Raw genomic sequence first — 21,785 nt, forward strand, 5'->3', positions numbered from 1 at the left:
TCCCCCGAGATGGGATTGGCGGCGGCGGCGTCTCTGGAAGGTTTTCCGTATCGTAGCTATCGGTACTGGGGGTTTCGCGACGAAGACTATTTGTAGGCGGAAGGGCAGAGTCGGGTGAGTCACGAGGGGCCCACACGCTAGGGCCGCGCGGCCAGCACCTGGGCCGCGCCGCCCTAGTGTGGCGCCGCCTCGTGGCCCCACTTCGTCTTCTCTTCGGTCTTCTGGAAGCTTCTTGGCAAAATAGGCCCCTGGGCGTTGATTTCGTCCAATTCCGAGAATATTTCCTTACTAGGATTTCTGAAACCAAAAACAGCAGAAAACAGCAACTGGCTCTTCGGCATCTCGTTAATAGGTTAGTGCCGGAAAATGCATAAATATGACATAAAGTATGCATAAAACATGTAGATATCATCAATAATGTGGCATGGAACATAAGAAATTATCGATACGTCGGAGACGTATCAGTGACGTTTGCAACAAGCTATGCATTCTTCCAATAACCGGGAGTTGTATAATCTCATGGTCAACGGGAAAGCTTCACAATTAGAACTATGTAACGCGATTAATTCTTATGCTTTGATTAGGTCAAGTCCATCATCTTATTCTCCTTAATAATATGACCCCGCTAATAATAACACTATGTTCATGGCTATGAAAACCAATAACCAACACTCATTTCACGAACTAGTATAGAGTCATACTAGGGACACATTGTGTTCATATTCCACACACATGTATTATGTTTCTGGATAATACAATAAGCATGGCATATAAATATTATCATGAACATGGATTGGTGATAATAAATATTTCTTTATTATTGCCTCTTGGGCACCAAATCTCTTCAAGTCGGTCGAGCGCACCTGTGTTTTTCTGATCATTTGATTTCAGAGGGAGTGTTGCGAGTCTATGCCGGTTGTTGCCATCATGGGGCACGTTTTCTCGCTCTATGGTGAAGTCAGCTGGCGGAGATGCCATGAAAGCCGAGATCCGTGATCTAGCAATGGTGGGTTGATTCCTTGTGGTGATGAGTAATTGGCTTGGTGATTAGTGACTTGTAGCAAGACATCGTAAATGGGGTAGACAATACAGGAGAAGTTCAAAGTCTTATCTTTCATGATGAAAATTCAAGGTCTGACCTTGGTTGTTGTGTCTGGCAATGGCCTTATTGAATGCATTGTTTTGGCAGCGAGGACTTTCTCTAGGATGAAAACATAAAATCCATGATCGAGCGACGGCAACTCATGTGCACTGTTTCCTTTTATTAAACGTCGTTTTTGGAGAAGATAGATTTAGTGGTCTTATCTTTGTGATGTTAGTACCGATACTACAAGGAATAGATCACTCTAGCGGGACTTCTTTTTTATTGCGAGATTCTCTGGCTGCCCGAACACTACACAGTCCCGGCTCCTTTGCTTCAATACTGGCACTTCTTGTGGAAAGGAAAGTTGCAAGTCGAGTTAGCGTTTAGCATATTTGTTCTTCTCTATTAGGTTATGTGCATCCGTAATGGCGGACAGGGTGTTTCTGCACCCGGGTGTATATGCACCCTTTATTTGAAATGCATATTAAACATATTTCCAAATGTTAAAAAAATAAAAACAAAAATGCCTCGTGTATACCTTGACATGTTACATGTTCACAAAGTTGTTTCAGCAAAAACCGATATGTTTTGTGCCCTGTACTAAAAAGACAAATTTTTGGTGTTAAAATAGTCTATTTCTCGAGGCATTATTTGTCTTTTTTACACATGGTACAAAAATTGTTGGTTTTACGTGAAACTTTATGTGTACACATAGAACATGTCCCTCTACATGCTAAATTTTTTTCCTAAATTTTTTAACTTTTTGAAATATGTTTTATACATACCAGGTGCATATGCACCCATGATCAGTTTTGGTTTTCCGCATTAGTATAATAAGTTGTTACAGACGCTGGATATAGAGTTAGTATCTTCGCGATATAAATATATGTTTTTTTATCAAAAAGATGACATGCACCGACGTTGAGATGCCTAAGAGTAGTGTATTTTACTTTGAAAAATTGCGACATGATGGAAAAGTTCTGGTTGAAAATTTGCACTTTCTATAATTGGGTTAATATTACCATCTATGTTCCATATTAGTAGTCACAATTTAAATTTATCTACACATATAATGTGTCTAGATACATTTAAATTAGCAAAAACTAATATGAAACGGGGAGTACTCTTCTTAATTATTTGTAGGCTCATCCACCAAGTATTCAATCTTTTTTTTTGTTAATTCTTGCAAAAATATAAGTTAAGCCAATTCTCAGACTACGGTGAAGTTTTCCATTCAAAAAGCGGACAAAACCCTGCCCCTTCATCAATCGTTGTACGCAACCATTTTATTACAAAGTTTAAATTCAACATTACTTTTGATGGACTACACTAGTTGCACATGTAAATCAGCCAGCAAAAGATGAGGGACAGAAACCTCCTACGCGTCATTAGGCATTTATTTAGGTATGCAAACCAGCCACACGCTAGTTATGTTATGGATAACCCATGCAACCGTCAATGGATCCAGACAACTCCATCCAAAACCATAGACACTCGCTGCTTCTCCAAAACTAGGTAGGATCACGTGCTGATCCAATACGTAGCCATAAGAAAGAAATGAGCATTTCCAACCTTGCTGAAGACAACGTCGTTTCGACAACTAAAGGACACACACCCACACGTGTATGTATATATCTTTTATAGCCCATGTAATTAATTTCCCAACATATGCTTAATATTGCTTAGAGCAGTAATAATAATAGGAAACTGCTGGGCGTCCCCCGGGGGATCTGATTTCCCAGCCCCCGGGTCCCCAGCCGTCGGATCAACCATTTTGACGGTCAGATTTGCATGTAGCAAAAAAACATCTCCGGCAGCAAAAAATCACCCCCGGCAGCAAATGACTGAAGCAAAAAAACGGTTCGTTCAGAAAAGAAAATAAAAAGGCTGGGCTCGCCGGAGACCTCGCCGGAGACCACGTAGCAAACATATTACAAAGATGTAGCAAAACCGCAAATAAATTGTAGCAATTTTTTTTATTCATATGCTGTAAATTCTCTAAGAGATCAACTGAGACATCAAAAATGCGTAACGCTGGTAGCAAACTAGTAGCTTCAGCCTGCAGAGACAATGAAGGAGACCTCGCCTGCAGCAGCGTCGCCAAAAAGGTTGCAGCAACTCCGTGTACCTAAGGTAGCAACACCCAGAACCGCCGGTAGCAACGTCGAACACCTAAGATAGCAAACCACGCGCACCGCAGGCAGCACTTCCGCCATCGACGCGCTGAAACGGCGCTCAACGGTGGTAGCAACACCGAAGGCCGTAGGTAGCAAACCCTGCCTTTGCCGGTAGCAACAATGGAGGCCCAAGACAGCAAACTCATGCAGCCATGGTGGGCGCTTGTCGTCGGCATTAAGAGGGAGTCGGGCTGGCTGGAGCTGCGCCATGACGATGTCGACGCAGAGACGAACGAACTCGCGGCGTGCAGCGCCATGGCCGCACCACGCGGCAGCGTGCAGTAGCGCCTGGCTGGGGCACGGCATCGAGCTCGTGCGGGAGGCTCCCTGGCCGGCCTCCTCCGCTCGGCTGCGGACGCCGGGTAGCTACCCCACCTCACCCTCCAGCTCGGCCACTTCGCTCTTGTTGGCGTCCGAAACCCACCGGCGGGCTACGGCTGGCAACACGAAGAGCCGGGAACAACCTAGGGCTGCGGCTGGCCCTGGTCCCTCCGAGCGATGGCCCGCAAAGACTCGGCACGCACGTCCGATGCTGGTGCAAGGGCGTGCCACCTGACCTATACCTGGTCAGTAAGGTGATGGATGTGCCTCGCTTAGTTTCCTGCATGGCATACACGTAAACATTAAATACGAGCCTCGATCGGCTCTCAGGTTGTCATGTGAATCGGCTCAAAGAGCCGATCCACCCATGATCCGTACGAGGTGTACGAATATATAGTGGTCCTGCTTGATCAAAATAAAGCTAAAACGACCTACTACGATTTAGGGTTTTCACCACATAATCGGAACATCCTACTCGTGATTGAGCCCGGCGGCCACGCACGGTGATCGTAAACCGACCCTAGACAAGGCCTAAAAACCAACACGAAGTTGATCCCCGGAACATCCTGTCTAGGGCTAGCAAACTACACCCTACGCGCCACTGGATCCTTCAACCCGTTTGTAAGGCCTAACTATGCAGATATTAAACTAATCCTTGAAGAACAAGGAGCAATCATAACGGATCGGATCTACTAAATAATGATCAAGCGGGGTGCCGATAGGTGTAAGAGCGGCTAGACGCCTAAGGGTTGCACGACGACAGCATATGATACGATGAACAATGCTAACCCTAACACGTCTAAGATAACTACGTTGCTCGCCATCAACAAGGCTTCAGCACGAGCAACGCATGAACAGCGAATAAACATGTACTGCCTAGATCGCAAGATGCGATCTAGGCAGCATGATGCTTACCCGGAAGAAACCCTCGAGACAAGGGAGTTGGCGATGCGCCTAGATTGGTTTGTGGTGAACGTGATTGTTGTTTATCTCGATAACCCTAGATACATATTTATAGTCCGTAGACTTTCTAACGTGGGAATAATCCCAACCGTGCACGAGTCAAGTTTTATCTAACCGACACGTATCCTACTATATTTACACATACAAGGGCAAACTGCCCAATCTTCGTGTATAAGGCCGGTTCACGTATTTCTTCTATGTATATTCTTCAAGCCCAATCTTGATCGCGGCCCACCTCTGACTCGGTCAAATTCTGGTGATAACACATGCCCCCCTGGTTTTGGAATTGATAATTCCAAAATCACTCTGTCTTTTCTTCGTCGGGTCATGTCGTGGCAGAGCAAAACTGTCGCAGTATTCTTCATCATGATGCCTTGCCTTCTCAACTTCTCTGCAAGATTTGATAGCTTTAGCATCACCCCCTCGGACACCGTAATGTCATTCAATCTCCACTAGGCTCCCCCTTATTTAACTGTGCTGACCGATTCGCCTCTTCATCCCCCTCCTCTGTTCTAGCTATCGGCACCGAAAAAACCCTCTTCCTGTCGCAATGTCTTCTTCTTCCTCCGTCTCCTCCGGCCTCTCTTTCCAATCTTCTTCCTCGAGCGAGCCGATGTCGAGCTGAGTGGGACTTCGACTTCGTGCCGATGGCCCACCAGAAGCCCTCGTCGGATCAGATGGCGACTTGCCCCTGACTGATGGGGAGGGCGACCTCCAGTTCCTCATTGAAGGGGAACTGGAGAGCGAGAGCGAGGATGACCTCCACTCCTGGGGGAACCCCACTTCCTCCGATAAGGAGGAGGAAGAGGAAGACAAGGAAGAAGAGGAGGAAGACGACTCCTCCTCCTCCGCTGGGTACCCGCCGGCGAAGCGCTTCCGCGCTTGGGCGGACAGTGAAGATGATGATGATGACGAGGAGGAAGAAGCTCCGGCCGAGGGCTGGGGCAGCAGCGACGAGGAGTTCTCCGGAAGCAGCGCCGGCGGCAGCTACGATGCCGACGACGAGGGCGGCGAGGATTAGTAGAGTAGGATCAGTAGTACTCGAGCAATCGGCTCTTCTTTTGTTCCCCCTTTCTTGAGCAATCGGCTCTTCATTGTAAAAAACCCTCCTTTATTAATGAAGAAGTGTTCCCAATCAAATTTTTTTCTTTTATGCTAATTTAGCCGATTTCCCCTCATACTGCCTTTGCCGATTGTCAACTTAATCAATGCCCAATGAGGCGATGGTAACGCATCGGTCCCTCGCAATCTATCCTTCAACTCTTCGACTGACGACTCTGAGAGCTGGTGTATAACTGTGGGAGACCCATGCCTTCAGGAGAGCCCTAGGACCGTTGCTGAAACAACTTGACGCTGAAGCTGATACTCTGCAGAACAGGTGCCACCTGCTCGCAAATCTCCCCGCGATAGTTTCCAGTGATGCTTTATAACCCTGCTCTATTTCTTTGCAGCAACAAGATGGCCCAGAGCCTGTCAATCATGATGGATCCCCTTTCAGATTCCTTTCAACAGCTCTGGTGGTCTTCTCCTGCAACAATTCACCGCTTCTGAAGAAGGTTATGATGCAGAGCCAGCCGACAACACTCCAATCGGCTCTAAAAACAGAGGGTCTACCAGATCAGCTGCCCCCCGAGCCTCAGTTAAGGCGAGCACAGCGGCGAGGACGCACAGTTCAGTCGAAGGGCCTCGAACTCAGGCAATTCTGAGACAGTCACCACGCAGAGCCAGCCAGACTTGCCACCGTCGGCTTCAATAAAAGGTCAGCCCCTGAACCTGCCGTTTCCCAAACTCTCACCAAAAAAGGGCAGGGCAGCTCCATCCTCTCCTCGGCTCATGTTGCATGCTGATCCCTTGTCGTTCTTATCGGCTAACCTCTTCCTCTGCAACTGATGACCTCTAACAGCACTGTTGAACTGGCGACCTTGCACAAAGGGTTGGAGGTCCTCGAAGAGAAGGTTCGGGCAACAGCTCATTGAAGCTGAGGAAGCTCTCATCGTTCACTCCCTCGAGGAAGCAGAAGGCCTCGGGGCTGAACTGAAGACCGACTTGGTCGAAAAAACGCGTCTTGAACACGCGGCTGGTAGATCCTGTGTAATTTGTACTAGAGTCGATGGCTGTGCATCGGCTGTTCATCATGAGAAAATTTTATTTTACTGGCCGATTTTTCTATCGGCCACTCAAATTTCACTGCCCATGTATCTCACATGTTCCTCCGATTATGTGCCCCCCGAGCCGAATCTATCAGGTTACTGCAGATATCGGCTCTGCAGTTATCCAAGGCACTCTATTTGAACGTCGGCTCTGTTAGGACCAATGTTGACTTCTTCCAGCTCATCAGCCGACGTAAATCCGTTGCCCGTTCGATCGATGTTGAACACGCTGTAACGTATGGTGAGGATAATTTTGGCCGATTGCTGGAATCGGCCTCCATGTTGATTAAATCGCTCAATGAAGGTTTTGCAATGTTCGTGCTTCACTATGACTACGTGACATGCTTGAGACAAGATCATTACTTTTCATTTTTTGGGGGCCGATCACAAGGATCGGCCTGCCCATGTACCTTCATAGACTTTGCTCCTGTTACACGGTCAAGCCAGTGGATAAGACCAGCCTCACCCCGTTTTTTGACACGTCGATGTACTCGCAGTCGTCCAAAGTGATGCCTGAGAGTGACTCTTGGCCTTCCGTCTCCCAAACGTTCATGCCAGCCGTTGAAACCTCGGCTGTATCGTCTGCATGGACGACTTCTACTTCATCTCCATCCCACTGTATTAAGCATTGGTGCATCGTAGATGGAATGCAACAGTTAGCGTGGATCCAATCTCTCCCTAGCAGGACAGCGTAAGTGCTCTTGCTATCGACAATGAAGAACGTCGTAGGGATGGTTTTCCTTCCTACGGTCAGATCCACGTTCAGAACACCTTGTGCATCAGATGCTTGGCCGTTGAAATCACTCAGTGTCACGTTGGTCTTGATCAGATCCGAGCTAGAGCGTCCCAACCGACGTAGCATGGAGTATGGCATGATGTTGACTGCCGCTCCGGTGTCCACCAGCATCCTATTGACAGGCTGCCCATTGATATAACCTCGTAAGTACAGGGCCTTCAGGTGTCTGTAACTTCTTTCACGTGGCTTCTCAAAGATAACCCACCGGGCGTGCCAGAATGTGTTGGCGTCCGAAACCCACCGGCGAGCTACGGCTGGCAACACGAAGAGCCGGGAACAACCTAGGGCTGCGGCTGGCCCTGGTCCCTCCGAGCGACGGCCCGCAAAGACTCGGCACGCACGTCCGATGCTGGTGCAAGGGCGTGCCACCTGACCTATACCTGGTCAGGAAGGTGATGGATGTGCCTCGCTTAGTTTCCTACATGGCATGCACGTAAACATTAAATACGAGCCTCGATCGGCTCTCAGGTTGTCCTGTGAATCGGCTCAAAGAGCCGATCCACCCATGATCCGTACGAGGTGTACGAATATATGGTGGTCCTGCTTGATCAAAATAAAGCTAAAACGACCTACTACGATTTAGGGTTTTCACCACATAATCGGAACATCCTACTCGTGATTGAGCCTGGCGGCCACGCACGGTGATCGTAAACCGACCCTAGACAAGGCCTAAAAACCAACACGAAGTTGATCCCCGGAACATCCTGTCTAGGGCTAGCAAACTACACCCTACGCGCCACTGGATCCTTCAACCCGTTTGTAAGGCCTAACTATGCAGATATTAAACTAATCCTTGAAGAACAAGGAGCAATCATAACGGATCGGATCTACTAAATAATGATCAAGCGGGGTGCCGCCCTTACACCTAAGATAGGTGTAAGAGCGGCTAGACGCCTAAGGGTTGCACGACGACAGCATATGATATGATGAACAATGCTAACCCTAACACGTCTAAGATAACTATGTTGCTCGCCATCAACAAGGCTTCAGCACAAGCAACGCATGAACAGCGAATAAACATGTACTGCCTAGATCGCAAGATGCGATCTAGGCAGCATGATGCTTACCCGGAAGAAACCCTCGAGACAAGGGAGTTGGCGATGCGCCTAGATTGGTTTGTGGTGAACGTGATTGTTGTTTATCTCGATAACCCTAGATACATATTTATAGTCCGTAGACTTTCTAACGTGGGAATAATCCCAACCGTGCACGAGTCAAGTTTTATCTAACCGACACGTATCCTACTATATTTACAGATACAAGGGCAAACTGCCCAATCTTCGTGTATAAGGCCGGTTCACGTATTTCTTCTATGTATATTCTTCAAGCCCAATCTTGATCGCGGCCCACCTCTGACTCGGTCAAATTCTGGTGATAACAGCTCTATGTCCGCCATCGTCCTAACCGTCGCTGTCGCGCCGGGGGCCAAGCCTGTCACGGTCGCGCCGCCAACATCCTCCAATCCCCACCAGGAGGATATCCCCACGGTCCCTGCGGGCGTGCCGCTGGTCGACCAGCCTCCGCGCTGTGATCCCCTCCCCGACGGCGGAGCAGCCACCCGCGCTGGAGCTCGAGCTTGTGCAGGGAGGCTCCCTTGCTGGCCTCCTCCTCCGGCTTCCTCCGCCTTGGCTCCATGGTCTGCAGAAAACGTGAGAGGCCCCATGGCGGCGGATGCTCTCGGCGGGGAGAGGAGAGACGGCGGGGCTTGGCGGGGGAGAGGAGAGGCGTCGGGCTTGGCGGGGGACAGGAGCGGCGGCGGGGCTCGGCGAGCGAGAGGAGCAGTGGCGGCGGCGCTCGGTGGACGAGTTTAGCAGCGCGTGGTTACGATAAGGTTGGGCTGAGTGAGCAGGAGGCGGTTCACGTGCTTCCACGCGATGGAGCCATCGCACGGTCAGGAATCAGGAGGCTGCAGGCGTCGTGAGCCCCAGGGGGAATCCAATCATTTTCCATAATAATATAAGAGGTAAACTAAAAAATTCTCCAAATAATATGAGCAAACAAACATACATTCCAAATAGATAATAGATAGGCTCCTCAGCATCACATAAGGCACTTTTTTTTTGCAATCATCGTCGGCACAGGATAAACCACCGTCGGCACCGTCTCTGCTGACGGTCACCGTCGGCGTCTTCACGTCGGCACAGATCGCGTCGAGGGCGACGCGCTCACCATCGGCACAGGACGTCACCGTCGGCACACTCGTACGCCGACGGCTGGACGGTGGCCATCAGCCGTACCACCGTCGGCGCAGCCGGCTCGCCGTGACCCAGCTCGCCGTTAACAGACCCTCTGTGCCGACGGTGTAACCGTCTGCACATACTCTTCTGTTTTTTTCCTAAAACTGGCGCCAACGCATCGCCGTTCAAACTGGAAAAATTGGCGCGAACCGGCAGCAGCTATGCCGACGGTGTCACCGTCGGCATAGAGCCTGCCATTTGGCACAACAGAGGCCCTGTGCCGACGGTGACACCGTCGGCACAGCTGCTGCCCAGTTTTTCTTAAATTTCCTGATTTTGCTCCATTTGCACAACAATTGCATATAAAATAGCAGGAAATATATGAATTGCACACATATAGCTCATATATCACAGATATAGCACAAATATGGCACCAAATCCCAAATTTAGTACAAATATAGCACACAAGCAATACAGTACATATAATCATCCTACATAGATCATTCTACACATATAGCATGTGTCATGTAGCTAGTACAATGTAGCAACTATATATGGTGGTGTACTACCACCCGGAGGGTAGTACTGATCTAGCTCCTCGGTGGTGAAGCGAGGCCGCTGTACTTCGATGGTGCTCGGGGAGGTAGAACCACGACGAGAGCCACCGGAAGTAGAACCATGCCGAGGTCCGGCAGAAGCACCAGGAGAAATCGGTCTTCCATTTCCATTCATCTGTCACTTGAGTCGAACTAACACGGCCACTGTACATCCACTCATTATCAGTCCCTGTGCCGACGGCCGCCGTTGCGCCGTGGGCTACCGTCGGCACAGTGTAGACGGCGCCGTGACAGTCTAACGGCTGGGCCCGCCTGTCAGCGCGTGTACCGACGGTCGTCGCTGTGCCGACGGTGACCTTCGGGCGCCAACTTCCTGTGCCGACGGTCCGGTTTGCGCCGACGGTGACCGTCGGTGTAGCCAGCAGTGTGCCGACGGCCGACGTGCGCCGACGGTCAGCTCCGTCGCCGGTCGACGAGGGCCTCTGTGCCGACGGCCAAGGCCGTCGGCACATGCCGTCCCTCCCGTAGTGTATTTAAGTTCAGCAAGGTTATACACAAAGGAACCTGGAACGTGCGTCGCTACTACCCCTGAAGTTTGATTCTTGCACAGAGGGAGTATCAAGTAAGTTGGGCACCAGAATAAAATAACTTGCTGTCCCAATTACCCCCTTCTGAACTTTGATTCTTGTGGGTATGCGTGCATGAACAAGTTATTTATATCCAAGAAAACATCACAGTCAACTGTCGCGAGCCGTGACGACGGACAATTGATGAAAAAGCCGCCGTTACCACGGAAACGGCTTAACAAGTGCTCACTGGTCGCTGTCACTGTCCCCTATTCTGTTCAGAAACTCGCGAATACGTAGAACCTGGACTTTCTCAGCACTCGCCAACGGCCTCAAGTGAGACCAGCTTGCAATACAAGTATGCACTCCCCTTTGACACTGACAGCACGAGTGCGTGGATGACGAACTGGCCTGCGTCATTGCGTGAACAAGCGCTCTATTTTCCACTCGCCGTTGCCCCTATAAAATGGCTGCATCAGACGCACGCTCTGTCTGCGAGCGGTAACAACGGATCAGCTGATCAACCAACCATTCCACTCCCCACTTGAGCTCACACGGCACAGCAGCATACGAACACGTCGTCGCGAGGGAAGACATGGGCTCCTGCGTCTCGCGCTCGCCGGCGTCGGGGTCTGGGCGGGCGGTGGCCACTGCGAAGGTGGTCGGCCTGGACTGCTCCATGACGCAGTACGCGGCGCCCGTCACGGCGCGCGACGTACTGGTGGATGACAAGCATCGCAAAGGCGCGTCGGTCTTCCTGTGCAGCTCCGACGAGCTCCGCTTCGACGCGCCCCCGCGCGCGCTGGCGGACGAGGAGGCGCTGCAGCCCGGCTGGCTCTATTTCGTGCTCCCCGTCTCCATGCTCCGCCTGGCGCTCTCCGGACAAGAGATGGCCGCCCTCGCCGTCAGGGCCAGCTCCGCGCTCGCCGTCGTCAGTGGCGTCGCGTCCCCTCCGCGCCGCAAGATCGTGCCAGGAGCCAACGGCAAGACACGAAAGACGGCGCGGGTGGCGCCGCTCATTGTTGCCCCGAACAACGACGAGGACGCCGACCTAGCAGACAGTGGATCGAGTCCGCACGCATACGGCAAATACGGTGCAGCGCAAAAGACGGTGCGCGGCGGCGCCGATGAAACAGCGGGGAAGACGAGGAAGAGAGCAGGCTACAGAAGCCGCGGCGCTCGTCATCTTCATCGCGCGACAGACGTGCAGAGGTTAAGCGCCATTCTAGAAGACGGTGACTTTTGAGCAAGCCCCGATCGATGTCAATTACAACGACTCGATCGTTGCGAGTAGTTAGCTAGTTTAGACTTTAGACAGTTGTTTCAGTCGACTGTTGAATCCCGCTTCAGAGTAGGTGATCCGTGTATATCGCTCGGTCATGCTGTACAGTGCTACCATGTTCAGGATGCTTCGATTCTTTGATCTGTGTATATCGAATGTCGGATAAATGGCAAAATGAAAGTGCAATGCGACGGGATAATGCACCGTTATGTTCACATTCCTCATTTCTGTTTCAAACTCTGTTTTCCCGGATAGTTGGACTTGAGAAAGCTGACATTTGGAGAGAACCAAATCTTCCAAATGGTAGTGTATATTCTCATCTTCGTGCCATCCCCCTCACCTGACAAATGTGCCTGACTGCTGCGTATTGGCCACTAGGCAAAACTTTCGAATAAACGACATGCCCCGACGTTCGAGATGCCCACGAGTAGCTTCGAAAAATTGCGACTTGATGGGAAAAGTTCCGGTTGAAAAATTGCACTTTCTATAATTAGGTTAGAGCAATTTCAGTAGTGTAGCCAGCTGCTGGCTATAAGCCAAGTGACATGTCATCTATAGCCAACTTAGAGTCAACATATACAATAGTGAGCTATAAAAATGTAGTACTTAATTAATGTGCGGCCCACCTTTCACTCTCACAAAGTGGCTAGAAGCACGTGCTAGAGGCGACTCTTGCATAAGAGCCCACTCTCTCCTTCTCTCTTCTCCAACTAAGCAATAATATACTCCGTACCATTTTTTTGTTGTTGTTTTGAGTTATTGTACTTGCTTTTTAAAATTGTAGCCAACTGACTAGGACTTATTATACTTGCTCTTAATATTACTACTATGTTCCATATTAGTTGTCACAAATTCTGTGTTCAATCATTGTTTTGTTAATTGTTGCAAAAATATAAGTTAAGCACATTTATTAGGCTACGGTGAAGTTTTCCTTTAAAAAAGTGGACAAAACCTAGCTCCTGCATCAATTGTGGTATGTAACCATTTTATTCCAAAGTTTAAGTTAATTCAGCGTTACCTCTTATGGATCACACAAGTTGTACATGTAAATCAACCAGAAAAATATGATGAACAAAAACGCCCTAAGCATCATTTAGCCTTCTACTACAAACCAGCCACACAGTAGTTATGGATAACCATGCAACCATCTCCGAACCTAGACGACTTCATCCGAAAGCCATAGGCACTCGCCGCTCCTCCAAAATTAGGGAGAGCATTTCCAACAAAAGAAAATGTCGGTTTCGACAATTTTATATGTCTCGAACTAAAGGGCACACACACGCATATGTATATGTGCTTTCTTACATAGCCCATTTAACAAATTTCCGAACATATGCACTCCAATATTGGTTAGAGGAGTAATAATAATATTAAAAGTAAACTAAACAATTATCCAAATAATATATATGAGCAAACAAACATGCATTTAATAGATAATATACATGCTCCCTCAACGTTACATAACACTACATGCAATATCATGACATGTAATTAAATAAAAAGAGACATAATTGTGGTAACTTGTAACTAGTTATATTACCATAACATTATTATTTTTAAATAAAATGAGTACTATCTCTATGTTACTATGCACAATAAGACTGCTCATAGTGGGGGTAACATATGTGGTAACATCACACGTCTCAAGGTATTTTGGTGACATGATATGGCAATAAAAGAAGAAAGGGAGTGAGGTGGTAACTAGCTATGTTACCACAACATCACACATCCCAAAGCAATATAAGTCTACAACATAATTAATCACACATTGCATGAAACCACATCTAAGTTACCACTATGGAGATAGTAACTTAGACTAGTAACATGACATATGTTATTAGACTAAGTTACTCTTCACTATGAACAGCCTAATAGTACTAGTAATATAGAGTAGTGTTACTTGACACTACGTACTCTATGCCCCATTATGACTAGGCACATTTTTTGCAACATCCTACTACTATTTAAGTTTATCAATATTATACACAAAGGAACTTACAACGTGTGTCGCTGCTATCAAGTAAGTTAGGCACCAGAATAAAATGACGTTACTGTCCTAATTGCCCCTTCTGAACTTTGATTCTTGCGGGCATGCGTGCATGAACAAGTTATTTATATCCAAGAAAACATCACAGTCAGCTGTCGCGCGCCGTGACGACGGACGATTGATGAAAAGGCCGCCGTTATCACACGGAAACGGCTTTACAATTGCTCACTGTCCCATATTCTGTTCAGAAACTCGCTGATACTCTTGTCCAGTTGTCCCACTCGTACGCACGGCCGGCTTGTCGGTCTCTAGAAGCGAATACGTATTTTGAGCAGAACTTTCTCAGCCTAATCTGCGAAACCTCCCACAACTTGACAATCACGCGATCAGCTTGCAATGCAAGTAGTCATCTCCGTTAACACTGGCAACCCCACGAGCCCAATCATCGGATGACGAACCGGCCTGCGTCACCGCGCAAACATGCCATATTTCCAAGCTGCTTCCCATGTTCCCCGTATAAAAAGCCGAGGCAGTCGCAGGCTCTCCGGTAGCCCGAGGTACCAACGGATCAGCAGATCAATCAACCAATCCACTTCGCCCTTTGCTTCGACAGGCTCACGGCGGCGCATATTACACGCACAAGCACGTCGTCGCGAGGGAAGAAATGGGCTTGTGCGTCTCGCGCTCCCAGGCGTCGGCAGCGGGCTCATCTGGGCGAAGAGCGGCCACGGCGAAGGTGGTCGGCCTGGACGGCTCCATGACGCAGTACGCGGCGCCAGTCACGGCGCGCGAGGCCCTGGGGAACGCTGAGCGCAACGGAAACGAGTCGCTCTTCCTGTGCAGCTCCGACGAGCTCCGCTTGGACGCGCCCCCGCGCGCGCTGCCGGACGAGGAGAACCTGCAGCCAGGATGGCTCTACTTCGTGCTCCCTCTGTCCATGCTCCCCCTGGCGCTCTCTGGGCAGGAGATGGCGGCCCTCGCCCTCAGGGCCAGCTCCGCGCTCGCAATCGTCAGCGGCGTCGCGTCCCCTCCGAGGCGCAAGAACGCGGCTGGCACCAAGCGCAAGCAACGAAAAATGGCTCGAGTGGCGCCACTCGTCTCCCCCGGCGAGCAGGCCGAACTAGCAGACCGTGAATGGAGTGAGCACGCGTACAGCAAATATGGTGGCGCTGGCAAGACAGTGCGCGGCGGCGGTGCTCAGCCAGCTGGGAAGACGAGAAAGAGATCGGGCTACAAAAGCCGCAGCGCTCGCCATCGTCGTCGTGCGGCAGACGACGTGCCGAGGTTAAGCGCCATTCTAGAAGAAGATGACTTTTGAGCAGCCCCCTAGCAAAGTCAATTTCAACGACTCGATCATTGCGATTATTTAGCTAGTTTAGATACGTAGAGTTTATTTATTCAGTCGATCGTTGGATCCACCTTCAGAGGAGGAGATCCGTGTATAGTACCATGTACAGCATATTTTGATTCTTTGATGTGCGTACATCGAATGTTTAATCAAGGAAAATGAAAGTGCAATGGGATGAGTTAATGCGCCGCTAAGTTTAGATTATTTTGTTTCGAACTTAAGGAGGGCAAATGGGTAGGATATAAGTAAATACTATACCCACACACGTGAGTATAAATTTTCATCCATATCCGACGAGCTCCGCTTGGACGCGCCCCGCGCGCGCTGGCGGACGAGGAGGAACTGCAGCCAGGATGGCTCTACTTCGTGCTCCCCGTATCCATGCTCCGCCTGGCGCTCTCCGGGCAGGAGATGGCGGCCCTCGCCCTCAGGGCCAGCTCCGCGCTCTCCGTCGCCAGCGGCGTGACGTCCCCTCCGAGGCGCAAGAACGTGGCTGGCACCAAGCGCAAGCAACGGAAAACGGCTCGAGTGGCGCCCATCGTCTCCACCGATGAGCACGCCGAACTAGAAGACGGTGAATGGAGCCAGCGCGCGTACGGCAAATACGGTGGCGCGCGCAAGACTGTGCGCGGCGGCGGCGGCGATGAGACGGCGGGGAAGACGATGAAGAGAGCGGGTTACAGAAGTCGCGGCGCTCGTCATCGTCGTCGTGTGGCAGACGTGCCGAGGTTAACGGCCATTCTAGAAGAGGATGACTTTTGAGCAGCCCCATATCGAAGTCAATTTCAACGATTCGATCATTGCAAATAGTTAGCCAGTTTAGATAGTTTATTCAGTCGATCATTGGATCCACATTAAGAGGAGCGGTCGAGCGGATCCGTGCATAGTATCATGTGCAGCATATTTTGATTGTTTCATGCGTGTACATCGAATGTTTGACCATGGAAAATGAAAGTGCAATGGGATGGGTTAATGGGCCGTTAAGTTCACATTACTTTGTTTGGAACTTGGGCTCTTTTGATTCATAGATAGGAAAAAACATAGAAATAGAAAAATCATAGGATTCCACTCAAAAAGAAAAATCATAGGATTGAGATCACTCCGGACATAAATCCCGAATTCCGAACCCGAATTTCCGATCCCAAACCCGTATATGCCGAACCCAAAAAACCCGAGCATCTATTCGGAAAGGTGTTTGGAATTCCCGAATTTTTTTCAGAAATTTCGGGATTGTAGTCTTGCACTAGTAGGGAAATGCTTATAGGTGGAGCTTAGTTCTGTGGCGCACCAGCAGAACTGCGCCACAGAAAATCTTTCTGTGGCGCACGAGACAGAATGCGCCACAAAAATAAGCTATTTTTGTGGCGCACTACTGAGCCGTGCGCCACAGAAAGTACGTGGGGCCCACATCCTGCCACCACCAACTATTAGTGTAGGTATTTCTGTGGCGCACGTGGCCTGCTGCGCCACAGAAATAAGTGTTTCCGTGGCGCACTGTCTCTGGTGCGCCACAGAAGTAGTTGATTCTGTGGCGCACTCGTGCTGGTGCGCCACAGAAATAGCGCCTTCTATATCCAACCGTACCCCCTCCCCCCGCCCGTACTTCTTCCTCCTCCACCCCTCTTCCTCTCCCTCGCGCGCCGCCGGCCGTACTTCTTCCTCCTCCACCCCTCTTTCTCTCCCTCGCGCGCCGCCGCCTTCCATGGTGAGCGTGGCCGTCGTCGTTGCCGCCGCCTCCTTCCTCCGCGAGGGCCGCATGCTGCCACGCTCCACCCATCCCCGCCACCAGCAGCACAAGCCGCTGCGGCGTGGAGGAGGAGGGGCCGCCGCATGGAGGAGGAGGGGCCGGCGGCGCGTCAAGGAGGAGGATCCGCCGCGTCTTCCTCCTCCTCCACCCCTCCCATCATCGTCAACCTCCTCCTCCACCCCTACCCGGCCCCTCCCTCTTCCTCTACCCGGCCCCTCCTCCAACAGCATCGTCGGTGAGCTCCATCTCTAGCGCCTCCCCTCCCCTCCCTCTTCCTCTCCCGTGCGGCTACTGCTTGTTTGCTCTCCAATTTACTATATTATTGGATTGAGTGATATGGCTACTGCTTGTTTGCTCTCCAAATTACCAAGTGATGAATATATATAATCCCTTTGGAGCATCTGCCCCATCCTATATATGTGTATTTGACCATGCTTATGATGGATTTCTTTTAAGGACTCTAGCTAGATTAGAGGGGGAAAGTTGCTGCTTTGTTGCCTATGATAATGGATCATCAAATGTTTCCCTTTGTCCCTGGTTGCCTCCTTAATTGATGCCTTATGATCCAAATGACCCAAGTCCCTTGCATGATCCCATTTGTCCCTAATGTTGCTTGATACGTGTACAGCACGCGTCCGTTGGGAACCCCAAGAGGAAGGTGTGATGCGTACATGTGGTGACCCTGCATACCACTGCATGTTGTAGTATGCCAGTCGTTGATATAATATTCACGAAGTACCATTCCGCAAATATTACATCCCTCAGAGTAGTACAGCAGAACATAGCAGGTCCATAACTCATTCATTTATTATTACAACCATCATACACATGTCATCTTGGAGCTCCTCTTGGGTCCTAAGAGGAATACCCCTGGGTTCGAGGCGAACCCAACTTAACTTACAATATAAGAGTCTCATTAAGCTAAACATTTATTTCCTCGAGCAGCTAAATACTAAGAGTTCGGGCTGCTCGGTTACTACTACTTATCAGATATCTCTAGGCTTGTTCTCCTCCGGAAGCCTCCCCGGATCCGTAGACTATAAGGTAGTCTACGCCTTCAACTCCTCCTGAGAGGTCAGGTTCATCATAGCCGATGATCTCGGCTTCTTCATTGTTGTTGCAGTCCTCTTCCAGACGATTCAGACAATCTAAGCATGGGATTTAAGAGTGGGATGAGTACGAGCGTACTCAACAAGTTCATTATAGATAAGAGGTGTTTAATGCACTAGCTACGATATTAGACCAGAAAGTCTAATACCAATGCAAGTTTTGATAAACATTTCTTCAAGAGATTGCTTTTATTTCAAAGAGCTATGTCCGTCAGCCTTCACCGGTTTACTAGAACTTCATGGAGCTCCTTTCCGGCCGTGTTCGCAGTTCCTCATCCCGGAACAGGGAGTGACAGGTCACAGTTCTTTACACTCTGCAGAGGTGTGTTGCTTTACCCATAAGAGATCTTAACCTTGGTGCCAACCGGGCAGCTTTCCCGTCCACACTTCCTTTGGTGTGAGGCCCGGTATAAGGTCTAGCCAATCATGTTCCTCCGCTACCTCGAACACCCACCCTTTGTTGCATGCCCCGACCCTGGGTCCACGCCGGTCCCATTATTCCCGTAATTTCAGGGTGGACCCCGACCACGACGACGATGCCTGGGATCGAACCAAACTCCTTCGCCGGTAGCTGCAACCCATCATAGACCGCAATACCGTGGGGACTTAGAATGGGTTCCCCACCCACAAGTTGTTCCGCAAGCCGCAACCGCTACGGTATGCACTGCATAACCGTGGGGACTTAGAATGGGTTCCCCACCCACAAGTTGCTCCGCAAGATACAACTGCTACGGTAAGCGCATCCGTTGATGAACGAGAGGTGGAAACACTTTTGACTACTCCGTCCCACTCCAGATCTTATGGTTAACACGGATATTACAGCACAAGAATCACTGGCGACATTTGTTGTTTAATCCTAGATGGATATAAACCCGTGCAATGGAACCTCCACCATATCAACACAATCCATGGTTCCATTGCCCACCACTTAGTCATATTCATAGTTATGAAAGTAGTGGTTTTGATTTTTGTGCAATAGTGATAACCATAATACTTTGCAAGTAATTTGATAAAAATACTCAAATGACATGAGCAAGTGATGAAGTTGCCTGAACACTGCAAAGTTTTGCAGTTGGAAGGTGTGGACTGACCCTTGTCCTCTGTCTCTGAAAAATAGCATCATTGTCCGATAAGGGCAATGGTTAAAGAAGCAGTTATGCATGATTCCAGTTTTAGGGTTTGTTCCCCCTTCCGATGTCGTTATTATTTCATGTAAGAGGTTAATACTAAGAATAATTTGAGGATACTTGATTTAAAGTAAAATACAACCTTGAAATGTTGTCAAGGTGTTTTTAAAGTCCAAATACATTAATGGACTTATTTTCATTATAGAAAATTATATGTGTGATTTAAATGATTATTTAAATCATCAAATGAGGTCTTATTCTTAGTTGTCTTCAAAAATTCTTTTTGATATTTTATTCAGGTAGAGAATTTTATGTTGATCAATTTTCATATTTTTAATTATTTTTTTAGAGCTGTATCTTATTTTATAAAATTCTTGGAAATTTTCATTTAAATGGGTATTTTGGAAATGTCCAAAATACCCCTCGGACCCACCTGTCAGGCGGCCGAGCCGGTTAGGTTGGACCAGCCCAGTGGGCTCGGTCCAACCGACCCAGTCGCTTCGTCGTCCTCCTCCCCGTAACCCTAATCCCCTTTCGGGCTCCCGCGACACCAAAATCGCCTCCGCCGTCGCCGCCTTGCTCCGGCCGCCTTCGGCCATCATCGGCGACGAACTGGTGCGGATCTGGACCGCCTCTCGACGGCGGACATGGTGGTCCGCGTCGATCTGACGCTCGTGTCCACCTCGACTCTCCCCCAACGCGCCTGCGCCTCGGCCGCACGGATCCGTGAAGGTCCGCCGTTCATCGGCGTCCCTGGCGCCGTGGTGATGTCGTGGAGATGCCGGCGTTGCGGTGATGTGGTGACCAGGCTTGGCTTGGCCTGGCGCCGCCGTCGCCCGGCGTGTGCCGCCGTGCCGCCGCGGTCGTGCTCATCTGCTTCGCCTGTAAGTTTCTCCTCCTCTTTCCTCCTCTGTTACCTGTTCTACCTTCTTCTCTTCTCCTCTTCTTCGTCTAGCTCGGCCACTGGCCAACTTCTCCCTGTGGAGATGCTTGCCTTGATGATGTGCTGCTGCTACTACGCTTCTGTGGACTTGTGCTTTGCCAGCCCTGGTGCTGTGCTAGCTGCTGTGTTGTGCTGGGCTAGGCATCTTACTGCGCCATCACATCGCCATGCTTGCTCTAGTCTATGTGCTTGTGTGAATCGTGCTGTGGCGTGTGCTTCCTTTGATTCATGTCTCTGCTCACCCTTGGTTATACATGTTATTATTCGGCTAGATGTTCATCTGAGCATCACTAGCCATTGCTGTTGCTTGCTTGCTTATGCTGTAACAAGCCTTAGCTCCCCTGGTTCATTACTGTGGTTGATTCTTGCTGTTTAGCAAGAGTCAGTGTTATTTGTGTGATGATTATTGAGTTCTGGCTCACAGTAGGTTTGGCTTGGCTTAATTGTTGTCCATATACATCAATTCCTTGATGATATGCTTCTGGATACAATCATAAAAATGGTTTATGTGCTAATCTGTGATCTAATTGTTGATGATCTGTGGCTGTTTAATTCATAGAATTCATGTGTGATACTGGTGGTTGATTCTAGCCTGCCTTGGCATGCTTTAGCAGGCCCTGATGATCAAATGATCATCACTTGCTTGTTGCCTGTGCCTTACTGGTGCTTCACCTGGTGTCTGTGTGACACTTATACTTGTGCTGGTGTGTGTTAATGCTTACTCAAGCATCATCTGATGCTTGCAGTGAGCCATTGGTTCACTGGCAAGATGTTGGTGCTTTGGTTACTTAACTGTTTCATTTATCTGTAATTCCTTGCTTTACTAGATAGATAAATGATGTGAACTGATTATCAGTAATGATCATATGGATGAATTTGATGTAGCTAGAGGGATGCCAACCACTGGTTGGGTACCCTAGCTCATACTGAATCCTACTGGATAATGATGTGATGCTTTGGTGAATTTCCTATGTGGATAGGTAGCTGTTGTGACCCTAACAGGCTCTGTCTGCTTAGAAATGGTTGCTCCTACCTATGTTGGCTTGCTGTGATTTGGGAAATATCTCACTGGAAGAATCCTTGTGGTTTTTCCAGTTTCCTTTGATGTTGATAAACATGAATAGACACTTGATAGTCTATCTGTCTGATGGTGTAGTGGCTATAGGTGCTAAGTGAAGCTGACTAGCTAGATAGGATCATCCCTTGTTGGATTTCTTTGATTATGTCACTGGTTTGGCATAGCCAATGTTCCCAGGGTGCTTTCCTATTTGTTTCCCTCTTGTTCACTTGCACCAATTTGGCCAGTAGCCATATGATGACTCACATATAGGGTTTCTACCCTTGTGGTGTGCTTGAGATCATGCCTGTGCAATTTATGAACAAAACCATTTGGTTTGTTCATGTTGATGTGTATACCTCACTCCAGCTCCTAGAAATAGTGTGTTGGTGTA

The 21,785-nt window shown here is 49.1% G+C and overlaps 2 protein-coding genes and 1 pseudogene across 2 annotated transcripts; all 3 read left to right on the top strand.

The window, feature by feature from the left end:
• The first annotated feature begins 11,291 nt into the window (after nt 1-11,291).
• LOC127302148 (uncharacterized) lies at nt 11,292-12,295 on the top strand. The gene has a single exon (XM_051332546.2). The coding sequence runs from the start codon at nt 11,387-11,389 to the stop codon at nt 12,035-12,037; it is 651 nt and encodes a 216-aa protein (XP_051188506.1). The 5' UTR covers nt 11,292-11,386; the 3' UTR covers nt 12,038-12,295.
• A 2,271-nt stretch (nt 12,296-14,566) lies between these two features.
• LOC127302147 (uncharacterized) lies at nt 14,567-15,597 on the top strand. Its single transcript, XM_051332545.2, has one exon. The coding sequence runs from the start codon at nt 14,725-14,727 to the stop codon at nt 15,376-15,378; it is 654 nt and encodes a 217-aa protein (XP_051188505.1). The 5' UTR covers nt 14,567-14,724; the 3' UTR covers nt 15,379-15,597.
• Nucleotides 15,535-16,382, top strand: LOC127304160 (uncharacterized; annotated as a pseudogene).
• Nucleotides 16,383-21,785: the final 5,403 nt, after the last annotated feature.

Source organism: Lolium perenne, chromosome 5 (assembly GCF_019359855.2).
Source record: "Lolium perenne isolate Kyuss_39 chromosome 5, Kyuss_2.0, whole genome shotgun sequence".
Classification (NCBI taxonomy): Eukaryota; Viridiplantae; Streptophyta; class Magnoliopsida; order Poales; family Poaceae; genus Lolium; species Lolium perenne.